At 49.1% G+C, this 14,455-nt stretch overlaps 1 protein-coding gene across 1 annotated transcript; it reads right to left on the bottom strand.

Annotated features, from left to right (window-relative positions):
- Window positions 1-2,370: 2,370 nt before the first annotated feature.
- Window positions 2,371-13,702, bottom strand: LOC149333669 (neprilysin-2-like). The gene is made up of 4 exons (XM_089556098.1): window positions 12,647-13,702; window positions 10,765-11,196; window positions 4,315-4,500; window positions 2,371-2,559 (listed from the first exon to the last, which is right to left on the bottom strand). Exons 1-4 carry the CDS (start codon window positions 13,583-13,585, stop codon window positions 2,371-2,373), a joined length of 1,746 nt encoding a protein of 581 aa, XP_089412224.1. The 5' UTR covers window positions 13,586-13,702.
- Between the last annotated feature and the right edge of the window lie 753 nt (window positions 13,703-14,455).

Genomic DNA, 14,455 nt, shown 5'->3' with positions numbered 1-14,455 from the left:
CGCTAAGGTGAGATGCTATGCATCTTCGGCTATGCCGAGTAGGGGCCTCCCCTAGTGTTAGCCAGTTCCATCTTTTTGTTGTTTTGTATCTTTGTGGCGTTTAATTTGTCTCGAGTGCCTTAACTTCTATATGCTGTAAATATCTGTACATAAATTTCAAGTACTCGCCTTACTCCTGCGTCTCAACTCCTCACAAGACCGTCTCTGACGGGGCACCCCTGGTGCGAAGGAACGCTTCAGTCTTCAAGTGAAGAAACCGTCTCTGGTGGGGCACCTCTGGTGTGAGGAAGGAAAGAAGAACCTGAACTTTACTCACTTTTTTCAGTTCATTTTACGCACCGAACGACACCCGAAATCGCATATCAGTGCGTGAGTCTCATATCAGTACTACACACGGGCCAGAACCTTATTGATGATCGATTCAGAACGCACGTGTGGTGTTTCACAAACTTCTTAAATCTCAGCCTTTCGAGCCATGGGCAGAACGAGACGGCAAAAACCGAAGTTCTACCAGCCTCGTTTCTGCAATTGGCAGAGCGTTTATTCCATACAAAACAAGCTACTCCATGCATTGGTTAGATGGCCACGACGACGTTGATTGAACGCAGCAGTATTGTCGACGTAGCAGCACCAGGCAGTTCTCTCCTTAGTGTCCACTTGCGCCTTGACGGACAGTTCTTTTCCACGGTGGGCCATTAGGAACAAAATGTCTATAGTCCATATTAATTTTAGGACAAAGATTCACATCGCGCTTCCGGTTCGTCACCACATACGCGCCAATAGCTTCGGCGTCAGTGCTGTCAGGCACTAAAGGCGATGTCGTCAATAGTGACACAAACACTACAGCTCTAATGTTCACGTGCTTAGGGTGACGCAAACGCTTCTTTGACGGTAGAACTTTGAAATAGGAAACGACGTGCGACATTGTTTGACGAATAAGTCCATTCTAAGCGCTCACAATTATGCAGTGTACCTGCGTGGGTCTGAAAACTTTCTCCTATAACTGGCAAAGCTGACAGGAATTGTTCTTCTTTAACTAAGTGAAGTGCCTGTTAGAGAAGAAACTTGGAAAAATACGCGTACTTCAGCGACTCGAACGCCCTTTGGTGTAAGGCTGCAAAATGTGGCCTCTATTACGGAAGTAGCACTAGCGCATCATGAGAAGGTAAGTACAGATTACTTCGGCCTGTCGTCGTTGTTCCGCTATTGCCCCGTTTCTGAGCATAGGTAGTCGCCTCTTAAAACTGCACTCACGTTTAAAATGGCCGTCATCCCACAGCACAGCTGCCAATGCAGGCTGAGCACTGAACACTGCAAAGAAAACACCCACCGTAGTACAGACTGTCGGGTTTCAGCGCTGTTAAGCAGCACATTTTGAAATCTTGTCTTTGAAATGTTTGCATTCTGTGGATTAGCTATTGATCCAGAGATACCGCAACTACAAATGCGTTAGGCCAGAAAAATCATGCTTCTTCACTTCCACGGACCCCGTACGTAGTGCCAAGCTTCTCATGCTGAGAGCTTCAACTGCATGCTGCTCAGTACATGTGCGAATCAATGCTTCAGTATAAACGTATCACAAGTTAACTGGAAAATATATCAGTAAATTGACAAATAACAAACTCATGCACAATACATGAGTTTTGCGGGAAAAATTGCGCACGAGAAAGGAACTGCGGTCATCGTAAACAAAGGACAGTTATTTAAAAATAGACAATAAATGAACGCTACCCGGCTACGGAAACGGAACGTTAGTAAAGACCAAGCGCGTGCGCTCAGATATAAGGCTCCTTAGTAAACAACACTCAACGTAGTGGCACCATTAAATCACGATGTTTGGAAAAAGATCCCGATACCTAAATTCACTCAAAAAGAGACACACTAAACTAACCTCACAAAAAAACTCAGAACACCAAAGCACGACACCGCGAGTGAGGCAGCATATTGGACGAGGCTAAAGACGGTAGCAAGTGGGCCAGAGCAGTTGCAAGTGTCTCGGTGGTTAGTCGAAAAATGTGCACTTCGTTATTGGGTTCATATTAGATCCGGGGCGGCACTGGAAAGCTTCCGCGAATGGCGCAAAGTTGGCCACCGCCTTGTTGCACGACACCGCGAGTGAGGCAGCATATTGGACGTGGCTAAAGACGGTAGCAAGTGGGCCAGAGGGGTTGCAAGTGTCTCGGTGGTTAGTCGAAAAATGTGCACTTCGTTATTGGGTTCATATTAGATCCGGGGCGGCACTGGAAAGCTTCCGCGAATGGCGCAAAGTTGGCCACCGCCTTGTTGCACGACACCGCGAGTGAGGCAGCATATTGGACGTGGCTAAAGACGGTAGCAAGTGGGCCAGAGGGGTTGCAGGTGTCTCGGTGGTTAGTCGAAAAATGTGCACTTCGTTATAGGGTTCATATTAGATCCGGGGCGGCACTGGAAAGCTTCCGCGAATGGCGCAAAGTTGGCCACCGCCTTGTTGCAGTCGCCGCCGTACAGGTTGTCGGCCGCCTTCTTGGAGCAGCTCAGCAGGCATGCGGTGATGAAGAACACCTTCTCCTCGGTCAGCTCCTGCGACACAGAGGACGCACACTGCGTCACCATTTCCATGTGTAGCTGTCGCCAAATTCGGTCATACTGAAGAAAAAAAAACGGCGCAGCGCGGAAACAACCTCGCCAGCGCGCGTCCTTAGAACAATGGAAAAAGAAAACCCGGAGAGCGATTAACCTTGTGCGTGTTGCTGCCCTCCCCACTTTGCTAGCCGGCCCGGTGCGCAGGAAACATCCAAGAGAGGAATAAGCCGGACTAGTTGGTACATTTTTGGCATAACAAGAGCACAACAGACAGGCCCAAGAAGGGAAGCCACAAGTACAGGTTCTGACTGTCAACTGAAAGAAATTTATTGCAGCAACGGCTATATGTAGAAACCCATGCCTCGCCCCCATGATAAAAACACGAGAAAATTAAAACTAGGGTATAAGTTTCTTCGCGAGAAATCTGATCTCTTCTTTTCCAGTTAATAGAAGGAGTGCTGACACACTTCTCGTTGATGAATGGCGTCCGCTTCAAATACTTCACGTTCAAGCTGGCTCTTGTAGCGTTTAACAACCTTCCTGTCCAAAGTGGCAGTGCACTGGGAAGTGGTCACATTTTCAGGCAACTTCTTTCTTGTGCTCTCCGAGCCTGTCATTCAAACAACGCCCAGTTTGTCCAATGTATGATGATGCGCACGATAATGGAATATCGTAGACGACTTCCTTTTTGCACAGTCAACGAAAGCTTTTCATGTTTTTCCCCACACTTTTTTAGCAACGTATCTACTAGGGTGACCAGCTTGCAAAGTTGTTCCAGTTTGTTTGGCGCAGGGAAAACCAACTTGACGTCGGACCGCCCGAAGGCGCAGGAGCACGAGGGAAGACAAAAAACTGTGGTAATCCCGTACATGCACGACGTGAGTCATCCGCCGAAAAAAGCCTTCGGGTGGTCCAACGTCAATCTGGTTTTCTCTGCGCCAAACAAACTGGAAAAACTTTGCAGGCTGGTCACCCGAGTAGATACGTTGCCAAACAACTGTGGGAAGAAATGTGAAAAAGCTTTCGTTGACTGTACCTCTCGTTATGTGAGATGTAAAGTGAACGGCCGCCGCGCCGCTGCGGAAAGTGCTGACGCACTAAGCCGCTGCTAAGAGCGGCGGCCGTTCACTTCGCCACGGTCAGCGGCACGCTTGGTTTCATCGAAACGCCGTTGAGAGCGCTGCAATTTGGTAGCGGAGGAGCGTAGTCACGTGGCATTTTTTCATATCTCGCGGGCTGTCTTTAAATGCCGGAAAAAACGACCCCGTATTAGATACGATGCTGCAATAAACTGGATCGGTTATTTAAAAACCTGCTCTAAAACCTCACGTAACGGTCTTGGCACTAAAATGAATATTTGAAAATTTCCATATTTCAACTTAGTTAATTAACTAATTAAGCGCAATTAAAAAATATTCTGAGGAGCGCCACATGATGGCGAACAAAGTATCGTTGGCTTCGGCGGGCTGGGGCTTACCGCTTTTTTTAAATCCTCGGTTCAAATTACGGGAAACACCCTGTACGCATTGCAATGGAAATAAAAATTCGGTTGCTTCTCACCGCTTAGCTTGTGTTTAGCGCTGTTTTTTTCATGCACGAACAGGCCCAAGTTTTCATATTACATCTCATGGGAATACCTCCAATTTTTCAAGTTGCCAAAGCATTTTTCAAGGCAGGAATCAGCTGCTCGACTACGATCCGCGCACTAGAAGGCCCGCGTCCCTTTAAGCGAGACCTTTCGATGTTACCTACTTCGGACAGCCGGACATCGTGATCTTTGAGGTTCCGCTTCAAGGCGGCGAAGGCCACCTCTATGGCAGGCACCTCTGGGAACAGGCTGGTGTTGACACCAGGCAGGCAGCCCAATACACGGTCTTGAAAGGTGGGCTTCACAGCATCGCTCAGCCACGAAGACACGATGTTGCCCAGCGGGTCTACCTACGCGAGGAAAAAAAAGGTCTCATTCATGTTCTCTCGTCATCATCGCATTGATAACACAACGATAACACAGTTATGAAACAGCTTGTCGAAATTTGTACCTCAAAAGTTTGAACACTATTGATCAATGGGGCGGACGGGCGGGGGAGGAGAGGCGATTTTCATGTTTTAAAAGTTAACTCGAAGCTATTGCTTCACGAATACTTTGTGTCTGTACTCCTAAAGCTAAACCTCTTGTTTTCGACGCCAAGTTCATGGACTGTTTTACACTCCTCCATGCACCGTACTTGAAAAGAAGACTGCCGGTATTATCCGGATTCGCATTCGATATTAAGGCGAAACCCTTTAATGCTTCGTCGTTGTCGACAGAAGGTTGTCAGCAGAGGTGTCACGCTTTTCGGTTGGTCGAAATGGTTATGACGTCACAGTGCGCGGATTACTGAGGTCCCCCACGGATAGCCTGACGCCCCCTTTTGAAGCAGACGACATTTAATGAAAAATAGTTGTCTGCTCCGACAGGGGGCGTGAGGCGAGCGTGCGGGACCATATTACATACCTCATTACTGCGAACAGAGCCATGGGTACAACCGAAGTCATCGCAGCACAGAGAGAAGCAGTCAAAGTCGCCAGTCAAAGTGTGTCGTCGTAATGTGCAGTCAAAGTGTGTAGTCAAATAAAGCACTAGTACAACGCAAACCATCTCGCAGTCAACGCCAAACAGCGCGCTAGAAAAGTCTTTCGCCTTGCAGCACTTTAGAGAGCCAAAGTGCTCCCTGAATTTTTACCTGTAGCCGACTAATTGTGCAACTATTTGAACCGTGTGTGAAATAATTATGATGATAGAAACAGGGTTAGCGGTGTCGATGAAGATTGCGCTCAGGGCGCATGCAGGGGAACGCATGAAAGCAAGGCATAGTAAGGCGACCACGTAGTGAATACCTGAAGGACAGTGCAGACTTTGTGATGGAAACAATAGCCCTCATGTAAACGCCATGCTGCATGACTTCTATTATGCAAAAAGCAAGGAAGAATGCTAATATTCTAATATTCAGCAGCAAAGGGAACCCAAAGCATACGATTAGAAACAGAAACCACACAATGACGATATGGACTATAGCATTTACTGATTTCCCCGTCAAGGTCAGCTTTATAGAGCAACACCGATCTGTGAAGTAAACTATCGCCGGCTGGGAAGACTGGAGGTGACAAATTTGGTTAGCACCCAGAGGAATACATTTCAGCAGAAGTTTTGAAAGCTTTTTCCTGATTTCACAGTTAACTTACGATGTTGCGCCTTCATGAAGATGTATCAACTGCCACTTAGGACAGATCCTGAAATATGAATTTTCGTTTCAAAGCCGGATTATGATTAAAACATCGCTATATCTGCTCGTGGGAGTAACCTTCGACTCGGGGTACGAGGTGGGAGTGCAATCCATAAAACGCATGTAAGCAAAGCTTTATAAAACATTTTTTTCCTCTCTGAGAGTAGCCACGAAGGGGCCCGTTCGTGTAGCAAAGAAGAGCGTGACAAATTACGCTACGTCGTTTCGAAGTAAAATGCCAAAATGAATGCATGTTGCGAAGCCGGGCATACCCCAAAAATGCGCTGGTGTTACCCAGAATCGCGCAATCTTCCCGCGTAGTTTAACATGCCGGCGCGTGCGCTACATTTTCTTACCAAACAGCTGCCTCTAAAATTACACACCTCGACAATATTGGAAGGAAAGCAGTTAAATGTCATGGCAACCAGACGAAAGAGAGCCGGCATTGTAGCAGACAGCCTGTACAGGCGACAGACACCCTTGGCTCCCTGTGCCTACGGCGTCCGCGAACGCCATTTAAGTGTGTAATCGGTCTACCTGTGCTACAGTGCGCAGCTCGTTTTTCATGCTGTTTGAGGACTGTTTTCGATGTAAAAATAAAGGTTCAGGCAGATTTTTGTCAACACGAGAAGCTTGCGCGATCCGGCGGAACCCCCAACGAATAAGAGCACTATTCGGCGGTATGTCCGGCTTCACAAAACAGCACCAAAAGAGCAATGACAGACTCCTCCCAGACTATGTTCACCTCATTAAAGTAAACTGGCTTTTCATTTTGCGTGCGAACGCTATACTGATGCCTCTAGTATCATTTATAACGTTAAGCAAAGCTAAGGCGCTGCAAAGAAAACTAGTGTGTATGTTAACACTGTTACGTGACGGCCAACCGAAGAGTGAGACGAGATGACTGATGACAATGAGATTTTGTTAATGGCTGCTGGCCTAGCGCGAGCGCTCCTTCCCGCGACACTGTCAGCTTCTTCTTCGTGACAATACGCTCTTTGCTTCAAAGTTTGAGAGCTTTGCAAACAGGGTGAATGAGATTCTGGGAAACAAAATAGCATGTGCTGTTTTGCCTGAACTCATTTCATTTTATGGATTTCTTAAAGTTTTTTTTCCCAGCCCAACTTTCTGCATATCGGACATTAAAGTATGCAGTCTGGAAATAGTTGAAAATTGGCACTATTTGCCTTGACCTTCTGTTTGATACCCGCTTCACAACTTAAATTAACAAGCGGGCGTTCAGTGAAACTTTAGTTTCGCTATACCAGTTCAGTACACAAGCCTCAGAATGGCACATATCCTTCAGCTTCCCTGGGCCCGAAGCCCAAAGCACGGGTACGGCCCTGTCACAAGCCGCCTCTTAAATACCGAAATGTACGGGAGAGCCCCCGCACGCCCGGCATGTTCCGACAGGAACCACGGACCAGCGACTGGGCAGCTCGAGGCCTTGAACGGCGCGCCACGCAACTTTAGAGAAGGGTTTAAAATGCGGGCTCGCACCAGCGACGGGCAGTGCGCTTTGGAGAGATTCAGCCTCTGGTCCCTCCCACGGAACCGAGCGTCCGCAGTCCATCAAACGCGACACTGCTTCGACCACCTCGTCCTCATCCCCTTTCTCACCTCCGCCGGAAGGAATGTGAGAACTCGTTTCCTACTGCACAATTCGCACGCATCTGCATTTTATTGTTTGTTGTTGTGTGCGTGTACATTCTACATCGCCTGCATTCCTTTAGAGTTGCCTTAATCTATTTTTGTATCCAGGTAATTGATCTTTTATATACTGTGCGCTAATTGTTGGTGCCACTTTAGACTTGTTGACTTCGCTGATTTCGCTCCTAAGTAGCCATGTAACACTCTTCTTGGTATCTCTGTTTCTGCTGTACATTTTCCTTAAAATATAAAACCCCAACTGTTTTATGTACACGAGCCAAAGTTTTGTGAATTCCTTCTTTCGGTCCATCGGCCGCGCAGGTCGACCTTCCTGATGAAACAATGTGCTACAAAGATCTGTAGAGGGAATGTGGGTAACCGTAGAGGGCATCCGCACCTTAACCTACCCAAGGCGGAAATTGTGACATAACTGGCGTCCGCGACAGAGCTGGTCGGTCAGTGCCGATGTGGTAAGAGGGAAAGAAATTTAAATTTGAATAATTCCGCTATATGACATTCCATCGAAGGTGGCCAAAGTTGAATTAGAGAAACTTGTAGATTACGGTCGAAGCTGTAGCTTTGAAGGCAAAGAACAGTTCAACTGGGTAGACCTTGCGTGCGAGTCGGAGGGGGAAACTCAATAAACCCTTTGGAACCCGTGCTGGGATCCGAGAGATAAGGAAACGCCCCTCTCGGTTGAGGTTTCCCAAGAGCTACCCAAGCTGCGGAAGTACTTCAAGCGGAGGCGTACCTATTCAGCCTATAAACTTTTCGAAAGCCTTGGGTGGTAGAGCGGCCATCTGGTCTCCATGGGAGAGCGCTCGCTGTCCTCCCGTATCCTCCTCTATGCCTCTTTCCCATCACGTTCGGTTACGGAAGCGGCGACATAGCTCAACCCCAAGAAATGATAAATTACAGCTGCGCTCTTAAACTACTGGCCCTCTATTAGACGCCTTTCGAGAAACATGGATTTCACCAAGCTCACACATCAATCGAAAAATCCGGCTGCCGCCCATACAGAGAAGGAAACGTTGGGGTGCTGTAGGTGTACAGTGGGGCAGCGGAGACGACCCTCGCAGACGACCATGAAGGCTGCAGCAACTGCCGTTGCCGTGCTGTCAGTAATCGCGAATGCCTCGGGCCAACTTGTGAACCGATCTACGGACTTGAGCAGGCAACAGGCCCAGACGATGAAGAAGGCTACAACAGCTGCCTTTGCCGTCCTGTCAGTAATCGCCAATGCCTCGGGACAACTTGTGAACCGATCTACGCGCGAGAGCAGGCAATAGGCCCACCCGATGACCAAGGCTGGAGCAGCTGCTGTTGCCGTGTTTTCAGTAATGGGCAATGTCTCGCGCAAACTTGTGAACCGATCTACGCGCGCGAGCAGGCAACAGGCCCAGACGATGATGAAGGCTGCATCAGCTGCCGTTGCCATGTTGCTAGAAATCGCCAATGCCTCGGGCCAACTTGTGAACCGATCTACGCGCGCGAGCAGGCAACAGGCCCAGACGATGATGAAGGCTGCATCAGCTGCCGTTGCCATGTTGCTAGAAATCGCCAATGCCTCGGGCCAACTTGTGAACCGATCTACGCGCGCGAGCAGGCAACAGGCCCAGACGATGATGAAGGCTGCATCAGCTGCCGTTGCCATGTTGCTAGAAATCGCCAATGCCTCGGGCCAACTTGTGAACCGATCTACGCGCGTGAGCAGGCAACAGGCCGAGACGGTGATGAAGGCTGCAGCAGCTACCGTTGCCGTGCTGTCTGTAATCGCCAGTGCGTCGGGCCAACTTGTGAACCGATCTAAGCGCATGAGCAGCTAACAGGCCTAGATGATGATGAAGCCTGCAGCACCTGCCGTTGCCGTACTGTCAGTAATCGCCAATGTGTCGGGCCAACTTGTGAACCGATCTAGGCGCGTCAGCAGCCAACTGGCTCAGACGATGATGAAGGCTGCAGCAGCTGTCGTTGCCGGGCTGTCAGTAATCGCCATTGCTTCGGGCCATTATGTAAACCGATGAGCATGGTGGGGTCTGCAAGGGGCTTGAGGGACGCAGGGAATGCAGATGCGGCGTCGTCTGTCCACTCATGCGGTGCAGAGGATCTTTGTTGGCAGCCAGAAAATCAGGGACTTTAGGAACCTGCTACACTTCAGGAGAAATTGAATACTGAAGTTGAGAAGTTCTACGAATTCCCACAGCTTTTTTAGTTATGGGGTGGGGTGGCAAACCTTGATTCACCTCGACTTTCTTACCGAGAGGCTCGATGCCTGCTGGAGTGACAAGCTCGCCAAGAAACTCGATTGCAGTGACGCCGATGACGCACACTTTCGGGTTTGCCTCCTGGCCGTTATCAGCAAGCCAGTGGGGGCACGCAGGTGCACTTGGTGCTGAGGTCTGGGAGAACTTACGACGAGGAGGTTATCGCGGTTGGCGAACACAAAGTTCAGGCCTCCTGTACCCTCTCTGAGAATTCACTGAATTATCTTCGCAGCGCTCGGCCATCCAAAAGAATAATACTAAAAGAGGCGAAGGCAGTGGCAATTCAGTCTTCGGAATGCTCGCAGTCTCCGCATAGATCAGATCATACACATTCACTACATCCACCTCAGAGAACATCGTGCTATCACCCAGATAGGATGTGATGCGATGCCCCATATGAGATACAGTGGATGACGGTCACGTAGGGCTTGGGCACTGAGGGCACTACTTGGTGATATGTGCCAGCTATCAGCGCCTTTAGGAGGCAGCGAGGACACGAGGCGGATGAATATTGGCTCCTAAAAATTGACGCGTCGGAGGTGGAAGGGTGCCTCGACCTGCAGGAGGCAGGCGCTAGGACTGTTAGGCCCAACTGGCGGTAGGCTTAAGCTCTCAAACGCGGCTAACGAAGCTCATCTAGGGCGAATCTTCTGCGAATCACCAGCAGTAGGAAGTTAATAACAGTTGGTGTGATTGAAAGCAGAAAGCAGTAATTTGCCGATTCAAAGCCAGGCCGCCAAACCTGTAGGAGCTAAAACAGTAACAACCAGTCCCGGCGTTCTTGTTTATCAAACTCCACTTATAATCACGCCGATCGCTGTCGCAGGCTGGTGAAGGCTTCATCATCGACTGGCGTCCCGCGCCAACCAACCTTTGGGCAGGCAGCAAGACTACGCTGCTAAGGGCGCCACTGTATAATATATTTCGGGGATTGAAATAAGCGTACACAGTCGCAGAGGACGCCAGCAGAACGAACACAAATGTGAAACGCTAAAGTAAATTAAATGTACTGAACTCCCGCTTACCTTCACACCTTCGGTGTCCACAGCGCCGACCAGCTCCTTGGCGTAGATATAAGCCAAAGCACCGTGCAACATGGCCTTTGTACCGTCTTTGTAATAAAATGGCGGGGCAATAGCTCCCAGTGACAGTGACAGTTGGTTCAGCACGTGAACGTACACGGCGTATGGCAACTCGATGCTGTCGGCAATTCGCAGCTCTTGCAAACCAGCGTCGGAGCCGATGAGACCATGCAGGCTCCGCCGAGTCTTGATCCAGAAATCCGCAAACGAGGAAGCATCGTCAGGGAAAGTGGAATACGCGTCCTCGAGACCCTTGGCGGTCAGGAACTTCTTGTCTGGCCATACAACACTACGCATACCTCGAAGCTTCTCGGCCGCGACCTCTTGAGTTTCATTGTCAAGCCACTCTGCTGCAGATGTCTTCTCAACGGCCATCTGCGGACAGAAGGCGCAGACGTGGGTGTACTTACTGGGCATACGGCACGACAGACAGCGCCAACGCGTCGGCCAAACAACGTTCGTGCTGGCGCTCAAACAGGACAACATGTACAGAACGACCTGGAGTCTAGAGACAGAAAAATGACTCCCTCGGAAGTGAACACCACAACTTTCGTCGGCCTGCGAACGATCAAGCACCTTTGCTACAGTCCTACGATGGCAGCCCTTCAAACTACACGATTCAAATGAAACAGAATGGACGGATGATTGATGCTAGGAGCGTTTCCTTTGGAACGATTCGCAGACGGCTTGCGCGCATGCTCGGTAGTTTTGCCTTTTTTCTAATTTATTTCTACACACAGTATGCCAAGCTCTCAAGGTATGACCTCAGAATGACTGCTTTTTGAACAAACATACTGCTGAGTTTGGTGCTGTAAAAAGTTTAAATACCGAAACTCTATATGGTAATTCCCTGCCAGAATTTTAAGCCACCAATCCTCCAACCGTTTCTTATTAACTTCTACCACTGATACATTCACATTACTTTCGTCTCTAAACACTATACCGCCGGGGATAGTGACTGCCTACACCGAAATCTGTATAAATACAGCCGTATTATATTAATACGGCTGTATCAATACGGCAATATCAAGGTAAACCGCACACAACACGTATGTGATCATTTCCGTTAAATTAATTTTTACAGCTTTAGCATTCTAGGACACCCTGATCTCGCTTCAAATAGCAGTGTGGTGCGCCTGGCATTACCATAGAACCATTGCTTCATATGCACAACAGCGCTGCCTCCCTGTCGGGCACGCTTCAGGAATGCCCTTATTGGCCGCAGAATATTTCATCTACGGCTACGACGCGAACTCCGACACCGTTCACCTGCAGACGGTTCGATGTGACACTGTAGCTGCTAACGTGCTTTGTGTTACCTATGTTATCGAAGACAGTTCTGGGTGCTTGTTCTGCTAACGTGCTTTGTGTTACCTATGTTATCGAAGACAGTTCTGGGTGCTTGTTCTTGTATTCAAACACATCGACCCTTTTCACAAGTCATCCGCTATTACCATGTGCTGCCTTCACTCAACTTCACTGCCCGGCATATTGGCGCACTCAAAATCAGGTTACAACTACAGACGTGAATGAATGCGCATCTGTCATGTGTCGGTGACGTTCAACAACTCGCCAGGGAAGCAACTGTATTATAAATGATCCCGTGTCGTGGCTACGGCTTGGATCGACCGCCAATGCTGTCCAGCTGAAGTGTGTAGGTTCAACAATGACATTTGCACGTGCCAAGTGTGATTGATTTCTATCTTCGTTTCTTACACCGGGCAGCTTAGCTCACACACTGCAGACAGGACCATAATTAGGCAGCTTCCGAGCAGAACACACAATAGGCGTGCTATCAAGGCACGCAGTACGCATTTGCGCCTACCTCTAGGATGCTGGCTAGGTGGGTGTCGATTTTGCGGCGCTCTTCCTCAGAAAACTGCATCACCGCCACCATAGCGGCGACCAGAATCTTGTAGCTGGCCTCAACCTGTCCGGCGCAGAACAGGGGTCGTACCTCTGCGGCGAGGTGCTGGCTACCGTACAGGATGAGCAGGACAGTGTCGGGGCTGGCTACGGCTACGTACGCTTCCAGAAAAATCCATGCCAGGTGACGGCGGACGACGCTGTCATTGATTTCTGCGAAAACACTCAGGATTGCGTGGAGCACTGCAGCGTCACTCATGAGTATCAAGTCTTCCATCGTGAAGGGCGGTTGGATCTCCAGCTTGGTGTCGATGGCGTGCTTTATATGGGTCGCGCTAGTGAGATCCGTGAGGTCGTCCAGTTTCCGCAATGGCAAAACGGCTGGAACTCGTGCCTTGCCTGTACTCGACGAAATTAATAAGTCGAATACGTACGCTAGACTGTTGTAAGCCTCTGTGATTCTATCAGGCGGCGGCGATGTATCTGTGCCGTTTGTGAAAAGCCTGAACATGGCACGGTACACCTTGTCGAAGAACTGCCTCGGTATTTGCCTGAAGATGCTCCTCCACTCAAGCATAAGTTTGTTGGGAGCAAAGAACAGACGCCGCTTCAGGTAGTCATCCACTGCGCGAGGAAGTAGGTCGAGCGTGAACCAGAGGTTGACGTTCCAGTTAAACGCGAGGTCAAAGAGCACTTCCACCGGACCTGGGGCATTGCCTACGGGATCTTCCGGCCAGGTGAGGCCGTGCGCACTCATGAAGTTTTTGATGACGTCGACTTGCGAGCCCGTCTGCGTCATGCAGCTGTTGAACATGGCGGCCGCTTTCCTTCCCGCGGGAAGCTTGGCGACTCCCTTGAGCAGCGTGTCAGGCACCTTGGACTTCCACGCCATCACCATATCCGTTAGTGCGGAGGGCGACAGTTCGGCGAACTCCTTGCAGGGTGTCCAGCGGCCGCAGACATGAGCAGCGAAGTCTTCGCACGGATCCACGCTCCTGTCCAGCTGTCTTTCGATGAGACCCCTGTCAAAGTACACGACGACTTAAACAACATCTCCTTCCGCCATACGTAATGTTGAACGCTGAGGCTGCCCTACTGTATCGTGTAATTCCCACCAGGAACCATGGAAGCCAGGGGTGTATAGTGCCCATTGCCCGTGCCGTTTATTCAGGGTTCACACGCTTAAGAAGCCGCAAGGATGGTATAATTTTTTAAAATTTGTTACAGGTTTTTATAGCTTAAAAAGTTTGCACAGAGACTGCAACATTCTTCTCATAAAAAAAAACATTTCTGGACGCGCTGCTTGCATGCACATGTGGGTTATTAATGGCAGGAAATATGATATCGCAATGTGCCCAGCGATAACCTCCGCATGAACAGCAAGTCAAGTTTTAGAGATTTAGCTTCTTTTTACCTTATTAAGCTCCGCCCGAGCAGTAGCACGGTTCTTACCATTACGAACAGACGAAGGCGAACGTAGAAATATAACCGCGCATCTGAATTTTTGTTTGTGAGCTCATCAATACAAAGCCTTCAATCTGTTACGTCAGACATCTTAGTGAGGTTAACCGGAAGAATCAATAAAAACCATTCTCCTGACAATTCTCGCGTGTTGAAATCACTTGCTTTCAAAGAAAAGCAGCCACATACTAACAGAACAACCAAAAAATATGTATTCTTTTAAAAGCCTAGTTTGTGATTTCTAGGAGACGCCAAAGACCAGTTCTAATTTCGCCTGAAATAACGTCGATGGTCATCTCATTCCGGC

This window comes from Amblyomma mixtum, chromosome 8, assembly GCF_055824585.1.
Source record: "Amblyomma mixtum isolate Tamu chromosome 8, ASM5582458v1, whole genome shotgun sequence".
Lineage (NCBI taxonomy): Eukaryota > Metazoa > Arthropoda > Arachnida > Ixodida > Ixodidae > Amblyomma > Amblyomma mixtum.
Note: the sequence above shows the minus strand (reverse complement) of the source record. Positions and strands in the feature narration are given on the sequence as shown.